Source organism: Rhopalosiphum padi, chromosome 2, assembly GCF_020882245.1.
Source record: "Rhopalosiphum padi isolate XX-2018 chromosome 2, ASM2088224v1, whole genome shotgun sequence".
In the NCBI taxonomy this organism is placed as follows: Eukaryota; Metazoa; Arthropoda; class Insecta; order Hemiptera; family Aphididae; genus Rhopalosiphum; species Rhopalosiphum padi.
Window position 1 is genome coordinate 4088058 of NC_083598.1, and position 23020 is coordinate 4111077.

At 30.5% G+C, this 23020-nt stretch overlaps 1 protein-coding gene across 1 annotated transcript in view; it reads right to left on the reverse strand.

The window, feature by feature from the left end:
- LOC132919642 (uncharacterized) overlaps positions 1 to 23020 on the reverse strand; it is a 99095-nt gene that overhangs the window by 58817 nt on the left and 17258 nt on the right. The window contains exon 2 of the mRNA XM_060981382.1: positions 756 to 893. Coding sequence (XP_060837365.1) covers positions 756 to 893 — 138 coding nt within the window. The remainder of the gene's footprint in view (positions 1 to 755; positions 894 to 23020) is intronic.

Here is a 23020-nt window from a genome sequence, read left to right on the forward strand (position 1 = left end):
AACTACGGCGGACTGAATGTGACAAGTACACGAAGCATGTATACAGTAACACTTATGCCGGTGTATGATAATATAAATAATTATAATAATCAAACAATCCTTAAAAAGTTTGAACGTCAATTCAGTCTTCCTCAACAAATCCGCCATACACAGGTTCAATTTAATACTCGCAACAGCTTTTTCCATATTTTATTTGCTTTCTCTCTCTCCCTAAGACTCGTATTGCCTCAGGAAATACAACTTTACCATCACTGCACTGCACCAGTACCGCACTTCCTGTTATTATTTTACTGTCCGAAGCTATATTTTTCTGTTACACATTTCACTTCACACACCCCACCCCTTCTTCTTTTCTCAGCACTCGAATGCCGACGCATTATTTATAGGGGAGTCCCTATCGGAAAAAAAGCACTTTCTTCGAGGAGTATAATATATACGGTATTATAATAATAATAACGCTGTTGGCGCATATATCACACAAACGCATATGATATAGAAAAAGTATTAAAAAATACATACAACACACTAACAAACAGCACGAAGCGTGACACTCGAGTATGCATGACAAAAGGACTTCATTAGAAACCTGCTGTTTAAACACGAACAAGAGGTCGTTAATCAGCTATAATATATTGGCTATACGAAGGGCCACGAAGCGCAAAGAACCTTTTTTCATCGTTATTTTAACTGCATGTTACGCGACAATTACAACATAATATAATGTTCACATAATAATAATAACGAGAAAAGGATACAATTTTTAGAGCTTCATTTCTGTACTGGTGTACGTTACACTCGTCACGCCAATCCACGGTACCCATCATGTGGTGCGGGACTCCGTCCATCTCTTCACTGGTAGCCTTATTGGTGGCCACGTCAAGACCTTTGTAGACCTGCAGAAAAATTAAATAACGCCGGTTATAATTTTGTTTATTATGCATAGGTTTTTACACGATATAACAGATAAAATAAGCCAGCTAGCTGGGAGCCATACCTTATTCAAGATTATCCACCCGTAATTAACATAGTATTTAAATTAATGTTTTAAATTTCATGATAATATAATATATTTATATAAAATAATACATACGAAATTATTGTGTCTAATACATATATATACACGTCGCTACGGAAAATTACAACCATGCAACCCCTACATAAACTATGGCTAAATCTAATTGTGAATCAAAACAAAAATGCAATCAGCTGAAATTATACGGAACTCTCGATGTCATGATTTATCCAGAAGTCATCATAAATAATACAGAAAATATAATGTAATGTAATATATTTTTTAAATCATTAATTAGACGGTACTAAGCCCTAAAACATTGAAAATCGTGTAACAAATACTTAATTGAAAAACATTAACTATTTAACTTAAATTATTTTAAATAAATGATATTAACATTTTATTGTAAACAATTTTTATTTAATGTTGTCTCAACTTATATCATGCATCATGCGTTAATCATTGCAATTATAGTGATTAACTGAACTACACGCAGTTGTTGTGCGTCATTTCGGACATTTTATTGATTTTAGAAGTATATAATAATTAACAACAGATGAAAAGCATCTGAAATCGGGTGCGATCGAACTCGCCCGGTCAATGTCGACTTAGCCCGATATCAGAAATTAAGAAGCATGCATTATATTATATTTTATATATTATACATAGGTTCCTAGTATAACTTAAAAAGAGGTGGATGATAAATTTTCTAATATAGTCGGGTTGTAGCAATGCAGCAATATCACACGACGCAGCGGCGGGAAAAATCGTCGGCGAGACCTGAGGGGTGGTAGTCTACCGGCGCATAATGCCATATATTGATCCGTCTGCGTTGTATGAGTGTGCGTGTGTAAGTATGTTTGTCTACCTTTTGCGGCGTGGTGGTGTGTCTGGCCGCCGGCGGCAGACTTGTTGCGCGCTACCTATATACAGTCGGTTGTCGGTTGAGTTACGCGCGCGGTACATTATATGTACATAATATAATATAACTAGTACATAGCTGCAAAACACATAATACATAAACCTCGTCTCTCTGCAGTCTATCTCTGTCGGCCCGTCTGTGGGGTAGGTTAGGTGACGAAAATTTTAAACAGCCCACGCACCGCCGTCGTCACGAAATGGTTTTTTTACCCATTATTATTTTTGTTTATATACACATTCGGTTGGTCTTCGGCATGTATTTATTTCGACCCTAGCCACATTTTTATTATTAAAATTTTACAAAATTTAACAACCCTGTACAATAAACATTCATTTATTTTTACGTATTTTAAAACAAGTAAACTACGTCTGTATTTACTATTTAGTCCTGGTGTATTTTATAATCCCTCACAAAACATTAGTGGTATACAATCGATGATTGTGCGAGCAGACAGCATGACAATATGTATTTATGAAATGAAAAATATTGTTATACTTTCGCATACGGGATCATGAACGTCAATGAAACTATTCGTAAATAAAGGGTAGAGTGCGAGGAGGGCTGGAAAGTTAATCGGACGTGGAAAAGACAAACAAAGTTAATATAGTTAGGTAAATACCTAACCACTGCAGTGTACTTCACCAGACGTCCAGACACCGAAGGCTATCGACTCTATACGAATTTCTTGAGAAAAAATTGATAGCGACAATAGAGATAGCAAAGGATGTTCCGGAACAACGTTTGTCAAAAAAAAAATTCATCTCAACAAGCGAACACTATGGAAAAATCTGGCCAATATAACGACAGCAATAATGAAAAGCATACAGAAGATTCAGCCATAGAAGTATAAAACCAACCTTTTGGGTTGACCGCTGCAGGGGAAAATATGTACTGTAAGTATACACTATACATATATTATCCAACGCTCAATATTGTCACATCCTCCCACACAACACTAGAGCAGAGCTTGTTCGCATTTATACTATATATGTATATACACGTGCAGGTTTTCGGTCGAATAATTTTGTTGGACTTTATCGCACGTGGTGCACTCACAAGACTATACGTTACATTAGTTTACTAAAAATATATAAACCTGACCTGCAACGGGCGTATATATCAATAAAGTATGATAGTATCGACTCTGTCATACATACTATATACGCGTGACGTATGTCCGAGGCGTGGTTAACCGAACAGTTAGATTATCCGTGGAGATTTTCGCTATATATACCATTGAACTCTTCGAAGCATTTCCATTTATAATATTTATATATTAATTTATATTCTGATAACACGGTAATACTTCAGAATAAAGTAAGCAGCCAAATTTTAATTGATACAGAACGGCAATCTATGATGATAATATATACATAAAAATGGTATATTAAACGAAAATATGGTTTAATAATATGCATTTAAAATTAAATATAATATAATATCCTAATGGCAAACGCATATATGTGTGTGTATTATAGTGTTTTCATGGAATAATTAAGTCGAATTTCATCGCATCTGCAAGTATATAAACGATTTGTATTCTGTTTTGTATAGGAACACAATTTTCCCGCTGACGCCCACTCAAGAACATGCTAAATATTTTACTTATTTCAAAATAGTTTCCCACGTTTATGTACAAACCGTCTAAAATGGTATTTAGTATATAATATTTATAACAGATAATATTATTATATTATACAAACGTTGGCGATACGGTCTGACGTAGAAGAAACGAAGTTATGAAACACTGTAAATACTATATAAATAACGATCGATATTAAATACTATTAAAGTAAATTCGCAAAAACGTTTTTTAATTATTTTATTTTTTTCATCATCACTATTATTATTATTATTATTTAATAGTATGATAATAATTTCTATAGGTATAGTCACTATAGTTGATTGCTTATAATTAAATATTTTCTCAATACAGTCGGTCAACGGTTTTCACTATATTTAATATTATAAGTATTGATTATCAGCCAATTGTGAAAGACAAAACAGCTGTATCAAACGAAACATTTATTAAATACGTATATGTATATATATAATTATTAATAATACGTATTAAACAAAAGATTGGTTAGGAAAATAAATAGCTCAACAATGATTTTATTTTAACTATATATAAATATGTATCACTAGCCATATTTCAATTATTCAACAGTTATAGGTTTAAGATGTTTAATAAGACATTACTGACATCAGTGTAACACAATATTAATAAATTTAACCATCGTGTATTGATTTTTCAACGTTTTTTTTTCCCCAGACGCAGAAAAAATAATAGTCCACTATAACGCAGGCACGCGCGAATGCGCGATATAGAAAATATTAATCAGAACATAATAATATAACATATAATAAGGTTTATAAACGTTATAGGTTTGCTGCCATGTGGAATAATATTGTTTATATCAGTCTCGGAGCGTTCTAGTTTAAAATTCTCCGAGTGAATCATATCTGTGATCTAAACGACTTAAACCGGCCAATTAGATTGCCTGCTGCCGAGAGAGGAATTTATGTGGATGATGGTTTTACGCTGGCCGTCCATATAATATATAATATATATACATATATATCGTCGTTTCAAAGTCGAATTTAATATTAATGGTCGCGCACATAGTAATAGCTACAATATACATATTATTACTATATATTCTTACATTCGGTACCTATGTAAAAAAAAATATTATTATTGCACATGTATGATATTATATAATAGCATTATATTAAATACTAGACTCACGACGGTCGTCTCTTGAATAAAACGTCAATAACAATAAAGCCCAACACATATTTTGCAATTTACGTCGTTTACGATGACGGCCTAAACGTCGTACACAACTGTTATATTATTATCATGGTGATATTATAGGTACTAAGACGCCGTAATAAACCACTGAAATTTTTACGACTATACACGTTTGTATGTTCTTATTTCGACGGCGATCATACGGAATTAATTTGTTAAACTTTTGTGTTGTTCAAGAGTTGTCGATTCCGAGGTTGCATAAAGATATAATACATATCTATCTATATCAAGAATAAGACCAAAATTCTATGAATACTTTACAGAATGTTTTTTGGAATTTAAATTAGGTACACGTCCGTCGTCTCGGTTAAGATAAAAATGAGATATTACGTTATTTTTGCAGTTTACATACTCGGACGCGTACGTTATAATATTATTACTACAACCACTACTTATTTACTAAAGATACAAAATTAGCGTTACGAGTTGGCGCCGTGCTATACACTATATTATACACTATGTACACATAAACGTACCATATTATTATTAAAATATATATATATAGTATTACAGTGTCAATGTGTAACAAAACGCGAGAAATTTCGAAATATTATGTTATAATTTATTCAACTTACGCATCAAATAAGTACTTTAATTATCTAATTTGTTTACAACAACTCGTGGACTAGTATAATATACAACAAATTAACATATTATAGTGTAAATTACAGATAAAATGTTTTATCCTCAATTAGTCATGATAACGAGGAAACCTCGCATAAACGCCACCAACAATAATGTGTCGTTATAAACTTGCGGGCAGCGTATATACGTTCTCGACGAACGCGTCTGACCGTTACGCCGTTTTTCAGTAAGATAGCGCGGAGTAATTATATCAAACTTTCGTCGTTGGCGGAATGTTTGATAAAAACAGGCACGGTGTGAAATACGAATATCAAACGGAGCGATACACGTTTGTATATTGTTATCAGCGGCGAAATCCACGCAGAAAATAAAGATCATAACTATCGTTATAGTGAATCCAAGCGAAATAGTTTCTTACGTCGAGTCGCTTGTGTATAGAATTCATTTGACTATATACGACACATTGCACACAACACAATATGATAACGTAAACCGTGATTTCTAGAAAAATAATTTAAAAATTTATATTGATTTGTATTTAAGTGATTCAAATGTGTCAGTGTTTGTATTGATAGACTAAACAGTAATAAAAGTGGTAACTGATTTAACATTAGCTTTGAGTAAGGATGAATTCTACTAAATACAAGTATGTAGAATATACCTACTACGACCTATTACTATGAGCAAATTCTCTAGCGGAAAACGTTTTTCAATACGAACGCCAACGTTTGAAACGTTTATAAGGTTAAAATTCGTAAGCGCTTAGTGCGGTATGTAAATTAACTGTGTTAAATTCATTAATAATTATACTCCGTGATAAGGCCGTATAGTAATCAATAATCATGATAACGATCATAATAGAAATAACCAGGTATGAACAAACTCTAACACCGTATTGGATTATTTGAACTAAACAGATAAAACGCTGGATCGTGGCGTTTGCAATGTTTTCAAACGTTTACTTCGTTGTTTAACAAATAGACGGTCCGAATTTCTCTTTTATCCAACGTTTCCAACATTTACCGCTATAGAATTTACTCTATAACATTGTGCTGATACGTCACTTACTAACCACAAAACTCACGTCAATCACATTGTCAAATTGTTTTTCGGAAATCGCGGATCACGTTATCACGATGGAATGTGAAGCTCGCCAATTGGTATATGTATATAATGGTATTTGGAACGATAAATATACATACGCATTGTTGTTATTAAACAGTTAAGCCGTTATCATGCGTAACTAACACTCAGCCACCTGTATAAATAAAACGCTGCAAATTTTTATTTTATATAATTTAAGCTTTAAGCAACCCAAATATTAATATCGTATTCCAAACATCTTTATTCGACGACAATCCTCATACAATCTACAAAACTACGCATTATTTATAGTCCTTGATATTACAACAAATGTAATAGAGAGCAGGGTATGGCTTTTGAATATACGCGAAAACTAATTTCCATCTTTAAGCCAGTTTTGTCTATCAAGTACGGTATTATCGATGTTTTAATACAGTTGTACCACTCTATTTAAATGTCATCGACTTGCTGAAAGTCGAGTACAATTATTACTCGCGAAACAATAGCCGTGTAACAAGATCGTAAACAACACATACAACATTATTATAACATACAAACAAAACGTGCAGCATAATAAAAATAATAATAATAGTAATAGTATTTTAACATAAACAGTTTATGTAACAGCATGTCAGCCCGGCAGCCCAATCAACGTGTCAAGCGCATTTCTGGATAATGATGGTAATGACAAAAATGATAATTAATGATAAGAAAAAATTATAATAATAACAATGTAATTTTATCCTCGGTTACACTATATTATTTTACAAACGAATACGGAACACATAAGGAACTGTGAGAAATGAACGGGAAAGGAGAGGGATACGAGCGGTAGTTGATGGCGAATAGGTGGGGGTTTTCGTCAATACGTTTTATCTTAGTCTAGGTCGGTATCTCGACGTGGCGAGTGGCGGATAAAGGTCAATATGTGGGAGGATGGGGGTTATATAGTATAGTAATATAAGTACGTGTTGCAGGTACGTGATCAATGATCATCTCGGTTTTTTAATAGTTATAATTTGCAGTTGCAGTAAAAGAAAAAAAATTGAAAAACTAAACAAAATAAATAAAACACGAAAACGGAAAAAAAAATAGCGGTCGTAGCACGGGCCTTGTACGTTAGGCGGCATCGTACGATTTCTTCTTAAGGCGACGAAGATGACTGGATCCGTCGCCAGACACGGCGACGAGGGTTAAGGTCGCCGCCGTCAAGCGTAATGATGAGTGCCAATGGTGGCCCATCGACGGTGGATAACAATCCATTTCACCAGCCAGTACATATTTTTTTTTGTTTTAAGATTTTTTTCTGCAGTTCCACGAACGAGCACGATAGCTCCCACACCGCCATCTCAAAATATCTCAAAAAATCTCGTTAGCCAGCACATTATATACGTACGACGAGGCTAACGACCCACAACATTCTTACATGTGTGTGTATATACATATATATACACACAAGGTACCAGTAAATTACGAAAATAATAATATACAATATATTACGAATGATAATGACTATACGGTTTACGAGCAAAAACCACTACTTTTTCACTTACATCTCCGCCTTGAAGGAGTTCCTGCACCAGTATAGCCACGTAAACTTAATGAGTAAGAATTGTCTGTGGTGGTAGTGACTGTATATCGATACGATGATATTAAGTTCACGTCCAAACGAAACATAAATAAGATTGCGTATGGTATTTGTTAAACGGCAAGTTAATCACGGAAATTATAATAGACGATATTGCCAAAAAAAATCCGATAAAAACTATATTATGATTTTCGTTTTTTTTTTCTTTTGAAATACAAAAATCGACATGAAAATGCCAATCGATTATCGATGTAAAAACGTTACTAAAGAACTGTGTAAAATTTATTGTTATTCTGGAAAGTGGAAATTGGAAAAAATCCTATTAGCATTTAACACAATAAGTAATAACGTTAACAGTTGTTTACATAAAATAATTCAAAAGGCATTTGGTATGTAAATATATTCACAATAGTATTTAACAGCATATAATACATAATAACTAGGCCTAATTTCAAAGTCTTCTACAATCTACAGAACGTGTTATCTATTATAACTCCCGAGTCCAGATCAATTTAGAATGATTTCTGGGACCCCGCAAAAATATGGATTATAATATTACAGGTAATTTAACGATTTGAACGAAAATAAAAAACAAAATATAAAATATAAATTTAACATAATATTATAAACAGCGAAGTACGTCTAAAGAAGAAAGTCTTAATTAAAACTATCGATATAATACTATGTGAGTCACGAACGTATACAAGGGGGCGTTGATTCCCCTTTTCCGAAATAATTTTGAGTAACAAGGAAAAAATTGTTTTATTATGTTGCGGCACAATTTGTATTGCTAAGTTTTGTAAACCCCCCCCCCCGAATTTTTTTTATGTACGTACCTGATGTGAGTATACAAAGGTCTACGTACACTAACGTGGTGGTGTTGGCGGCGGTAAAATAAAACACGTATGTTTTTATGAGAGTCCAACAAATATACATACGTGTGTATCCGGTCTTATAACATCAAACGCTAATGAAACGTTGCCCAAAATTCCTATCTCTTTTATATAAGAAAGAATTATTATACTATATTATACTATAAATAAATATACGTTTTATTAATAAAATATCTTGTATTGTATAAATGTATATACTATATATATATATGTATTATAATTTATAATAATAATAATAATATTAACAATATATTGTACTTAATATAATATTAATTAACTTAAAAACCGCTAACGGGGGTTTCATCGATTACGACAGACCTTTTTATACTTAGTAAAAGATTAATCGATTCCACCAAAACAACGACAGTCTAAAAACAACCTATCGATTCCGCCACCTAATCAAACAAGAGAAAAATTAATCTTACCAAATAAAAACTATATTTTCGCTCATAAAATTATAATTTAGTATTATGATACGACTTGAAATAATATTATTTAGCATTGTATACACGATTAGGTTATGTATATTGTATATAATATATACAGTATACATAATAAAAGTTTTTTTTATAAATACCCTGGTATATATTAAAATATGATTATTAATGTTATTATTACATTTTTATTTTTATATTTAAATAATCCGTAACTGTTGTATAATTTTGTACATGTATTGTTAATATATGTATATCATTCGTTTTATAGGTATGTAAATTGTATTTATAATACATTTATTATTATTCAAGTACCTATACTCGAGTTATTATTTCCAAAAATATGAATTACATAACTAAGTCAAATTTAAATGTATAAGCTAAAAAGAAAATAAGATAACCACAGATAAATGTTGGTAATCGATAAGCTGTATTTAGACTTCTGCGCTAGCGGAGTCTGTACTGGCGGAATCGATGTTATATTGACAGAAAAAAAATATTGATATGCAGGTGCATTTGAAAATAAAAAAACGCGTGTATATGAGTGTGTTTTAGAAATCAATTGAATTGTCCAGGAAACATTTATAGTTATAACTGAAGTGCAATATAATAACAACTAATAAGTTATACTTTATGTCCATAATTTTTTTTTTTTAATAAAACTTTCAAACTCAACGAATTGCTCGACTTTTAATTATCAGACGTCTCTATAATTATAATTAAAATAACAGTTATTTTTGTACGAAACAATAAATAATTTTACCGATGATAATCCAATTAAAAACTGATTGCTGGTATAAAATTACTCAACTTAACTCGATTACAAACACAAACGATGACATCACTGCACAAACGTTTATTAAATCATACTACCATAACATACCAAAATAAAATATAATTACCACGAAAATAATGATAGGTTTATAAATAATAACTTGCTGCTGTTTAGAAGTTTAAGTTTTTATTTTACGCTCTCGTAAATATCAAAACTCTGCGCAAATGGGTCATACAAATTGTGCCCATTTTTTATTTTATTTTTTAATGCTACCCTATCCCCCACCCCATACACACACACACACTGTATATCATCAAAATTAAACGACCCTGCATACGCGTATATTATACCATACCTCGACGGCGTGGCGGCGGTGTTACACGGTCCTAATATATATACATATATATATATTACATATAATATATACGTTATACATTAGTCACGATGCGTGCGTGCCAAGTTAAATAATACTTCTCGTATGCGTATTATTTCTAGTCTAGTGCTCGGCGACTGCATTCGGCCGGCGTAACACGTTCACATGCATGCACACACGTACATACCTATGTATAATACGTACTTAGACGCGTTGTGTGTGTACATGCTTGTATATATATATATATATATATATGTGTGTGTGTATGTATGTATATTATAATATTATATTCATATATATACTTACTGTACACAGTATACAGTGTTTATGTGTAGACGACCACACTCGTGTAACACCACCGTAGCCGCATGACACAAATATGTTTATCGATAACTATACATGTGTCGATAATTTGTTTTGTTTTGAATTTTTTTTCTTATACACAAAAAAATGTTATCGTTACATAGGGTACATATCTATATAAATCTTATTATATAATACGTAAAGATAGGTCATGACCTACGACTTGTAGATACTTCGTAGGTCACAAGACATAATGAGAATGCAACACAGCTCTGCGTATTATTTATTATTAGAGTTATCGTATTCATTTGGCAAAAAAAAAAATCATTTTAATCGAACAAATTCCCTGTAAAACGACGGACGAAAGGACATCTCCTATGTACATGAGAATTGAACAGTAAAATATGAAATGGTATATTGAATGATACAAATATACAATATTTTATACTGATGTATACTCTTCAGATTGATAGGCAAAGCTATATAATAAAACGGAAAATATATTAAATAAGCGTTCAAGAATCACAATTAACCTCTTTTCAAAAAGGAATACGGTAACTGGGCTACTAAAACTTTACAGGTGTGCTCGGTAACTGGGCCAGTACTAAACTATTTTTATGAATATCTTTATACTTGTTAGGGAACGTATGGCCGTATCACAAGATACATTATCATGATAACTGCAGTTATCATTCTACAATACTAATGTTTATAAAATATTCGTCGTGTAGGCTTTACCCAAGGTGGATATATAGGTGTAACAGGACAATTTAACAAATATAGTAACATTTGTAATGGAAGTTTGTCAAATAGTCTTGTTACACCTTATATACATAATATATATATATAAATATACCACCTTAGGGCTTTACCATAGGATACCTAATAAATTATCTGATATTAATCGGGTATCAAATTACGGTATATCGATAATAGATAATACCTAGGTACGTAAATATTTAAAATTGTATAATATACCTATACAATTTAAAGCTTACAAAATATCGTTTAATTAGAGACAAATAACGGTACGCGATAGTGCGATACCCACAATGCAATTTATATCATACAAAAGAGAGCACAATCAATTTCCTCACGAAAGTAAATTCTATAAAATTTGTTGGCGAAGCGTGAATCAATTTCAACAGATTTACTAGTGGGAACGTATTATTGGGCATTTTTAATCAAATTATAAGTTTGAAAGCCAAACGTTATCATCATTATCAAAAAATATTATCGAGGGACATGATTATTTAGATACGACTGTTAGAAAAAGAAAAAACAAATAAAATCGTTGTATTAATACACAATAAAATGGACCATATTCGTTTATACGAAAAGTACGTAAATCTATTATAAAGTTATTAAGTTCAGAGCGGCGATGTCCAAAAGTAATTCGTATATACTTAATACATAAATGTAAAATTTACGATTTCTACAGATAATATAGCATACATGCAGAGCACTAGTGTTTTTTTTTATTGGGTATGCCCCCCCTCCCATATAAAATCCTAGCTACGCCACACTGATGCAAAGCACTACGATTGCCATACGAAATAAATAAAAAACTACGATTGGTATATAATAAATATTCGAATTGTTCACGTTGTTTTTTTTTTTTATATAATTATAATTTCAAACAACGAGTAAATAAAATGAGTTTTACTTTCGCCAAAAACGCATGTATAGTAAAATATAAAAAAGTACTTGACGTCATAGATTTCGTATACGAACCCTATATAAAATACTAATTCATACTTCTCTATCGTTATAGTTTACCTATTTGAACATATCTCATTCCATTCATCTGTTTATATGAAGTGACTAAAAAAAATACACGATCAAAATAATAATGGTAAATTGATCTATATACATACATAATTACAACAAACTTTAAATACGTATAATCGCATAATAAATTACTACAGAGAAAAGAAACCAAATACAGAAAGTACCGATACAATAACGATCGATTTTTATCAGTTTTTCTATTGTTCTTTTTCATTAGAAGTATTAAATAAAACAATAGAACTACGCGATATAATGACCATTCGTTTAAATAACGACACCCCTTGATAAATTGGCCTCTGGGTAGTATGCAGCAAAGACATTTTTCGTTGGACTAATAAAAGGTAAATGTTTTTTTAACTACTGTAACAAAATCTACTACGGGAATTTAAACTGAAAACGGCAAACATAGTATTACAGATGTACTATAAGCCTATATATTATTTATAATTATCTATACTAATTTATAAAACTAATAATTACGATTTTATTTACTAATTTTAATATACATATACTGTACAGTGATTGATGATACTTTTTTAATACAACTGGGTATATAACGTACACAGAACGTACATTTTGTATTCATAAATATAATTAAATTATAATGGACAGTTAAACAGTTCGAAGTTATAGCTATAAGTGAATTTTAAACATATACGTCAACCAACTAACTAATAAATAAAAAATAACATAGTCAAGTTCACAGTGTATAATATGCCGACCACCGCACACACGGCGCAAAAGACGCATAAATATAGATTGAACAAAAAAAACCTCAACCTCAAGTGAGAAATAAATAAATATCAACCATTCAGAGTCAATCAAGTCGGGTTAAAAACTACATGAGAAGAAATAAATTTCATTTTTTTTGTTCATCTAGGCAACGTATTACAGAAAAGATATATTATATGTGAAATATTGTTATCTCCTACATACAACGACTAATCGAACAATATTACGCGATTAGATCATATTGTTAAAGTGTTTATTTGCAAACTATATACTTATTTGAACGACTTATTCAGCTAAAATTTCCTCAACACGATTCACACCACACGGTCACGAGCCATAGAATGTACGATGGAACAATATTAATAATTCACACGAGTGCGATAACAAATAGATAACGTTTGAAAAATCAACATAAGGTATTTTTCAATATCAATTTATTCCGTTGTTTTCTGATCCCGTTATCCTTCAAAGTTCAAACAGAAATATTATACCTGATGGCTAACTGTGTACAATTCGATAAATTTAAAATATGCCTTTATGCTTATGCTACGTATCTATGTTGAATAAAAGTCTGATCGCGTGTCCGTTCTTTATAAGTTATCAAATATTCAAAGCTAATTAACAGTAGTACAGTACTATTATATAGTATATGGTAACTATCAATTACAATTTATCAGCAACGATTAAAAAAGTAATACTACTCTAAAGTACAAAAAGTAAATTTATTATAGACATCGCTTTTTTTGCACTGATGTCTTAATTAGAAAACTAAAAAGAAAATCCAAAAATTAAAATGTATAGATTATAGTATACGCGCGAATAATGCGTTAAATGCACTCAAATACAGCTCACCTTGACACAAGACAATGTTTTATTATTATTTGAAATAATAATACATAATATAACTTTAGGAATTTGTCTATAAAATAAAAAACATCACTGTAAGAATAAACTCACTCAGCTTAAAATTTAAGCCCGAATTTTAAACCTTGAAAAATATAATAAACAAAATAAAAAGGAAATAATGTAATGTCGTTTTTATGTTAATATTTTAATCACGTTTGCTTCTACCTATAGTTTTTACTTAAAAATCATAAAATTGTATACGTAATACGTTTTAAAAAAATTGTACACGTCATTGAGGTATCAAAAAATATGGTGTTATTGAACTCAATACCATCTGCAGATATTATGCCAGTAATGGTACATACTTGAGGTTAAGAGGTTCTCAGAAAAATCTAACTTAAGTATTTGAATACATCGTTACTTTATATTCAAAGCAGAAAAATTGTATTTTCAAACTTTCATTTAATTATGCTATTCATATTTCATTTTAGATTCGCAGTAATTTCTATCTTTACAACGGAACAGAATAATACAATTCGGCAATATTAAAGAAACATATAATAAATTTACATGTCCAATTTACTTATTTTTATATAAATTATCAATAGTATAATATTATGCTAATCATTATCATTATTTTCGTAATGAAAATTATATAGAAATTATAATAGTTACGAAACGAATGGAACGTTTGTAAACTATAAATACAATTTTAAAGAAACGGCACAGCAGCTAAAATAAATGTATACAAACTATTCGAATGTAGATAATATAATACTGAAATATAATAGTATAGTCTGGGATTGTGTAGGTACATAATATATATAAGACAAATCGATCGATCGATCTAAATACGAAGGTATACGATTGTGTGTGATGTCATAAGTACGTAGCTAAAGGGGCGTCATAAAATTATTAACATATTATTATGAAATTCACGAAAGAAAAAACGTAACGCCCCAACTGTTGGCGTGTTGGTAGGTGGGCAGATGATTGGTGAGGGTTAGACAAAAATCAAAAACTGTAGTTGGGGACAATGGACGGCGGGCTTCCCGAAATCCGCAGTCGTATCCGAAAGTCATACGGTATATATATATATATATATGCACATACAATAATATATTCTTCGATTCGGACGGAATCCTGCTGCAGCAGCAGCACCAGCAACAGCAAAGTCGAACATCTGCACGCAATATGATAATATATACGTTAGAGCCCCCGGCCGATATATTATTGCATACCATCATATTGATATTACCTATATAATATACGTACGTGATATACGAAAAATACGCGGTTATAGGTTAAAATAATACAATAATTGTATAAACACCCGGGCAGGATGGTAAATTATCGTCGTCGTATAATAATATAATATCTATAATATACGTATGACGTATTATTATTCTATAGGTATGACTTTCCCGTGACTTCCATTGTCCGGGATCGTCGTAAGCGGTTCAAAGCGCGCGCGCGCAAAGAAGAACGGCGGCATATTGCGGAATAAACGAATTCCCCTGCACTTCCCCCGACCCATCCGCCAAGTATCGAACTCGGTCCGATGGACGAGGACGTGGTGGTGGTGGCGGCGGCGGCGGCGGCGGTGGAAGAGACTGTGGCTGCCGTTGCTGCGATAACTGGATCGGCGCTCAGGAATGCGGCGAGTCTCCCGACGACCGACCGACCGACCGACCGCCCGCCGTACAATCAAGCGGCGGCGGCTTTTTGGCAATGTCGCCGGGCGACAGGTCACGCCGCGCGGCTGGCCGGTACACAACCGGTCCGCCGGCACGACGACGCCCGTCGTCGATCCGCGGGTAGGGGAGGGGGTCTCGCGGGAGCGGAGGAGATTCCCATTCAATTTTTGCATAAGGCGAATGCTTCGCCCCCGCGCGGCCGCGGAACTCCGCAATCCCACCACTGCGCGACGACCGGTCGCGGCCCAGTTTATATTATTTATTTTATTAGGTATTATTCCGTTTTTATTATTTTTTTTTTAATTGGAATGACCACTACCCGCTCGCAGGGGTTACCAAACGTCAAGTCCTTGAAACATATCTATCGCAGGCAATTGACCAAGGTCATTAACCGGACTCATTTATCAACCGAATGTGCATATATGCAGTGCCGAAAGCCACCGCTTCTCATAAGCGCAAGAGCGGTCGAAGAACCCACTACCCCCCCATGCCACTACCAACAATTCATACCACTACCAACAATTCATACCACACACATCGATGTTTAACTGTAAGTGTTATAAGGAGTTGCCCACTAAAGTTCAAACAAGACTTAATACACACACCTCCTTCCCTTCGTGTAATGGAAGAAAAAAATCTGCGGTAACACTATGGGAGAGCACTTAACAATTTTCGAAAAAAAAACCCCATCCGGTAAATTTAGTGTACCGAACAAAACCCTATTTTTATTATGAGTTCTACATTACAGTACTTGGAAAACAAATATGTACTTATCTAATTTTTGGTATTTGTTTTTAAGCAAACATACCACCTATTTAGTTTCTGATTTTCATTACCAATGTTTTTTTTTTTTTTTTTTACTATCTCAGAAAAATATAACAGACAATATAATAACTGCGAGATGTTTTTTCACAGTAAAATAAAAAAAATTAATCAAAATGAAATGACAATGTATATCTTTAAACATATATGTATAATATTTTAAACAAACACAGGTTTCAAATTTAACTAATATAATACATTTATACCTATATTATTTTTCAGTTTTTTATGATTATCATATTGGATGCATTTAAATAAAACATGAACCATCATATTTAGTTAATCTTCATGGTACCCCCAAAAATTACGGAAAATCAGATTTTTGAAAAAAATAATGATATAATTTTATTTTCAAAACTTAATCGTTTTTTAAAAGTATTATTGAATTAATTTATGGTTAAATCATTTTATCGAAAAATAGAAACATAAATCGAAATATAAAAAAGACGATAAAGAAGTATATACAAATACATAAATACTGTACGTATGCTACGAAATCATTTATTGATCGGGCAGACGGACCACCAAAAGAACTTTTCTACGCTAAAATTGAACATATATATCAATAATTAATTATGCACAAAATCAAGATAAATATTTAATATATTGATAAACGTGGTTCAATGAATTTCTTTTTTTTCTCAATTTGAATTAATTGTCTAGCTAAAAAGTACACGGCTAACAGACATATATTATTGTAAATTGCTGTATATACGACACTGCCGTGACCAATTCAATTACTTTTCGATAAAGTGTTAATATAGTTCAAATCAATCATAATAATTAAAGAAGATAACTATGAGATTTAAAGTTTTTGTAGACGTTAAATCAAAAATATATTATAAGCTACATATTAAACTTGTTATATTTATACGTATCTATGATTGTGTGTCCAAAACCCAAATATTTTAAAATATTATACAAAGTGTACAATTAAAATATACGATGAAAAACGAAATTCACAATTTATTTTATGGAGGGAAAGGGTGAGATAATGTAAAGCAAGATAAAGCAAGTAATAAAAATTATGAACGTTGAGTTAATTATTTGTATGTTATAGCCGATGTAAATATACCTTAGAGTTTATTTATATTTTATGTTCATTTATAAAGCAAAGTATAGATTATATTTAAATAGAAAAATCACACACATAATGAAACATTTTCCGAGACGATTAAGAACGAGAGATCAACAAAAGTCAAAAATTAACAAGAATGTCGGCATCAAAAACTATCTTACTAAGAGCAGTTGCGTTCTTAGGTATTAAGTCGACTCTTATTAGCGTGAAGTTCGGGTACGCTTAGATCGTAAACGTACCGTGATAATGGTGATCATCAGAAGTCAGTAAATCACGACACCGCACACCTAGGATTGTCTCACAGATCTCATATTTTAGGCACGAATCGAAGGTACCACTATCATATAAATTTCAATGGCGTGCGATCACCAAAATAGATCCAAAATAGCGTCGAACTTACTGAACTTAGTTACTAACTTAGTATTATGTCTTAGTTACTTTTTGTATTTTTTTCGATTTTCTAAAAAGTGCAATAGTCACTATTTTACAACAATAATAATTAAAATTATAATTAATTTTTATTTCGTATATGTAACACTCTTAATATATGGTTTAATTATACAATATGTTTAATTCAAAACTGTTTTTTAATATAAAGCTATATATTATATAGATCTTTAGCACGCTTAAATATTTTGTTAATTAATAGATTAATTATGTATTTACACTAGTGTATTAATTTCTATAATACAACGAATAAAAATTAACAGTTAACATGATACAAGAACAGTTTATAGACTACAACCACTTTTAAATATTTAACATTTTTAACAAATTAACTAAAAACTTAAGATACTGTTAATAAATTTACTAACTGAAGACAAGAGAATTACTTTAATAAAGATAATAACTTATTATTATAATCTTCTATTTAGATGATTTGTATATATGAACTTAGCACCATCAAAATTTTAAGTAAAAAAAGGTGCCATATAGGTATTTACGTAGACATGTTTTCAATATATAATCGATTGTGCCTAAAGTAACTAATAATAGTCATGAACTAAGTGCACACGTGTAAAATTTGATATTCTAACAGTATATAACAAACTATTTTTGCGACAACCGACAGTAAAGAATGCAGAGAAAATACTACATATCTAATCGACTATTATTCGTTGAGGAATCTGGGCTAAATAATATGCATGTAATCAAGATCCATTCATAACTGGTTCCGTAATATAAAATAAAATTTACTTTGCTTTTAAGAACACGTAAATAACAATACGATGATAAACTTGGTTTAAGTAGACATACTATAGGTACCTATACTATACAATTTAACAATTGCGGCACTTGGTCTATCTAATAACAGTTATTAGTCAAATTGAACCTTATTTCAATAACGGAGAAAAGATTAAGCATAAATTGTCCAGATTTATGACCTTAAAGCGTTTAATCAAGCGATATATGATTTTTTTTCAGTAGACATAATTACAATGAGTTTCCTATACATTTTATTAAAAAGACCTTAGGTAATTCCTTTCACATAATTGCTCACAGATGATGGCGGCATTGCCCAGGTGTTCGCTTATTGTCAATGAGACATAGGTCTTCAATATCGCCTCCAAAGAATTATGAATGAAGTTTCATATAAACGAAAACCCAAATCCAATACCCAGTAGTGATTTTAACTCAGCGCAGATACAAGGGACGTCTTAAGTTTATACAATTCCATATAATTTTCTATACGTTTTTCCTTTGTATTTGTGCTTCTACGTGTTACTAAATTCGTAGTGGTTTAAATTCTGCCAACCCTAGCTATCATATTATACAACCATATTCATTAAATCAAGTTTTTTAATTATTTTTCATTATATTATATTATACGAGTACATAATACATTAAATAAATGTATAACATCTATTAATTAAAAGAGTTGTCACCGTCAAAATCTAAACATTATGCAATTGAAAGCAATAGTTTAATTTAAAATTCAGGGGATAAGCATTCATTATGTATTAAATAATAATAATAACTTGTAAATAATAATTACAAAATAAAAATAAAAAATGTACAGCGAAACATTTTTTTTTATAACAAATAATTAATAACAAAAAGTTTTTCAATTTTAATATTTTATTACACGTTTGATAATTTTATATAATAAATTAATGGTCTTATCAATAAATAAATCTAAACAAAATAATCTGAATTTTATATACATTATTAAAATCTTTATACTTTATTTTAATACATCATTATACATTTTTCTATTTTGATTTTGTCATTAATTATCTACGTATAAAAAATGTATCACTCTGAACTTAACACTTAATTATAATTTTATTAGTTCATAGATTTGCATAATGTTTAATTTATTCTTGAAGTACATTTGGAATTGATAAGTTAGAATACATTATATTAAATGATTAAGTTATCGAATTTCTGATAACTCACCACTTAAAAGTATGTAATGTATAGCTATGTATATTTATTACAATTTAAAATCTGAAACGCGTTAAACAATTTGTCTGTTATCTCGATCCAAAATTACTTCTTGAGTAGGAAACGCCTAAATAAATTCTTTGGTCACACATATTGTATTGGATTTAAGCCATTTTCTCATATTATACATATATATATATATATATACATTACACATATACTCTCTAGACACAGAGTTCCCGCCAATAAATCTATCATGAATGGGACACATAAAAGTGTGTGACTATGCAAGACTCAACAATTTTAATGATCAACAGCAGTCCACCGACGAAAACGCCTCATCAATAGCCTATTTTATGTTTAAAGATAGGTCCCCGACGTTTTGTTTGCAAACCAACAGCACTTAATTACGACGTTAATAATAATAAAATGTTATTTGTACTGCATAATAATTAGATGGGTAAGACAGGGTAGTGGTGACGGGATGAAACCGGTTACAGGGTAAAGTCATCAATCCATGCACGTTTCAAAAAACATATGTGACGAAAAATGCTATCGGCAAATACGATCGTCTCTCTCCGAAAATTAAAAAGAATAAGAAATAAAAATGTCGTCTTGATTTATTGTAATTCATCTTTCCCTTAGTACATTTGGACCCACCGGACAGTTAAATTCTAATAGTGGTTGCGATAAGATAAGATAAAATAAATAAAAATAATTGTTTATTACAAAAATGAATTAGAGATACCAAATAGTTCTCATACATATTCACGAATTCATGAGTGAGTTTGACACATTACACAAGCGATTAGACCGGAAGAGGTCCATTGATTCACATAGTAAACCGGCGCCGCTCTTGATAGGGGCCGTGGCCGTGCCAAAAAGTCATGATGTATTCGTTGACTCAAAATCTTTATTACGACTTTAATGTATTTCTCAATGTATAACAATAATGTATACAAAATCATAAACAGAAAAAACAATTTAGCAATACTCAAAATACACATACCTAACTACGATACATAGATATAATTTTTATAGACTAAACAATAAAAATCATATTATATTTTTATAAAATATTTTATATTTGTTTAATTTTTATATCTCAATAAATGCAAGAATTTAAGGAAAAAATGAATAACACATTTTATTTATCAACGAATGGCCTAAGACTTAGATACTTTATATTTAATTTAAAATTTTTAAAATAAATATTTAAAAAAAAAACTTTTGTTCCAAGTTCCTAAAATAAAATAAATGACACGATTTCCTTGAAAATCAGAAGTACATTTTTTTTAAATTAAATTAAAATTAGTAACATCGTTAAAATTAATAGATAGGTACTATTATTATATTATAAAATTTAAAATGTAATTAACTTAACTTCAATTAAATTAAACTTCATACAATAACTATATTAATTTACAATCGCAACGGTGTGTTGAAGTATTTTGAATTACACTCAGAATGTATACATATTGTCTACATTCACTCATACTAAAGAAAAGTTCATTCAAAAATAATTGTTAATATTGTCTTTAGTCATGATACAATAAAATATTTGAGATTATTTGTTAAAATATAAATTAAATAAATACATTACCGATATCATTATCTTATAATCACTTATATTGTACGGTTGAAAAAATCCTTTAACTAAAATAATATAATATAAAGATGAGACTCCGTTGAAATTATATATTCCATAATATATACATATTTAACACTCAGTATGCATTTCATAGTGAATATTAAAACGATTATACTTTTTTATAAATCTTAAAATTGTATCTACATATATAAATTAACCATCCAGTTCTTTACAATAACTATAGGTAATTTGAATTTCGATTTTAAAACCTGTTTTGAATTTATCATTTTTCCATACTTAATTTTTAATTTATTCAAACAAATATAATTTAACATTTGTATTTTTATTTAAAATAAGATTGTTCTAATCTAATTAATTATAATCAGTAATTTATTTCAAATTAATACATAACAATAACGCAATAGCTAAAAAAAAATTCGATATTTTTACTTTTTGATTGATTGAACTTTAAATTTTGAATTTTTAAAAATTGTAAATACGACATATCACCACTATAAGAGGAAAAATAATTAGATGCATTTGAAAATCAATCAGTCATTATAAATACCGTTTATAAACGTCCGTTTAAATTTAAACCGACACTTGTAAATATAATCAATAAACATTGTTTATTGAGACTCTAATACATGTAACATAAAAACAGAAATCGAATTTCAATGAAAACCACACAGCGTGTGAATGAAAACGTTTACACTATAGTAAGCAATTAGGAGAAAAAGGCAGCAGAGACAAAACTCGATTGTTTCCGAACGTTTTATATATGCATGAAAGTCGTAAAATTGTTTTTTTACGATCGTACACAGTGTCGCGAACTTGTTAAGACCCACAAGATTTTTTTACCTAGTATTTTTTTTATTATCATTTTTATGGCGCAAAATTAATATTTTTACAAAATATATATAATATGTGGAGGAGGCTTAAACCATAATCGTCAACGACGTGACCCAGGTCGGCGTTTTGCCTTAAGATCTATTTATCATAATTTAAAATATTTATACCCATAGAATAATATATTGAACACTGATTTGTATAAGCCATAATAATATAGCACCATTTTCTTACATATTACCGCTCATTTTAAAACTTTTTTTTGTTTTAGTATATTTTAAAAGTATATAATATTTTTCTCAGTTTTATTAGAATTGTTATTCTTCTTCACGGATTTATAACTTATACCGAAAGAATAGATTTTTAAAAGCAGACTGTATCCCCAAAACTAGTTTACAAAATCAAGAACAAAGAAAAGATACAATTATGAAACGTAATTT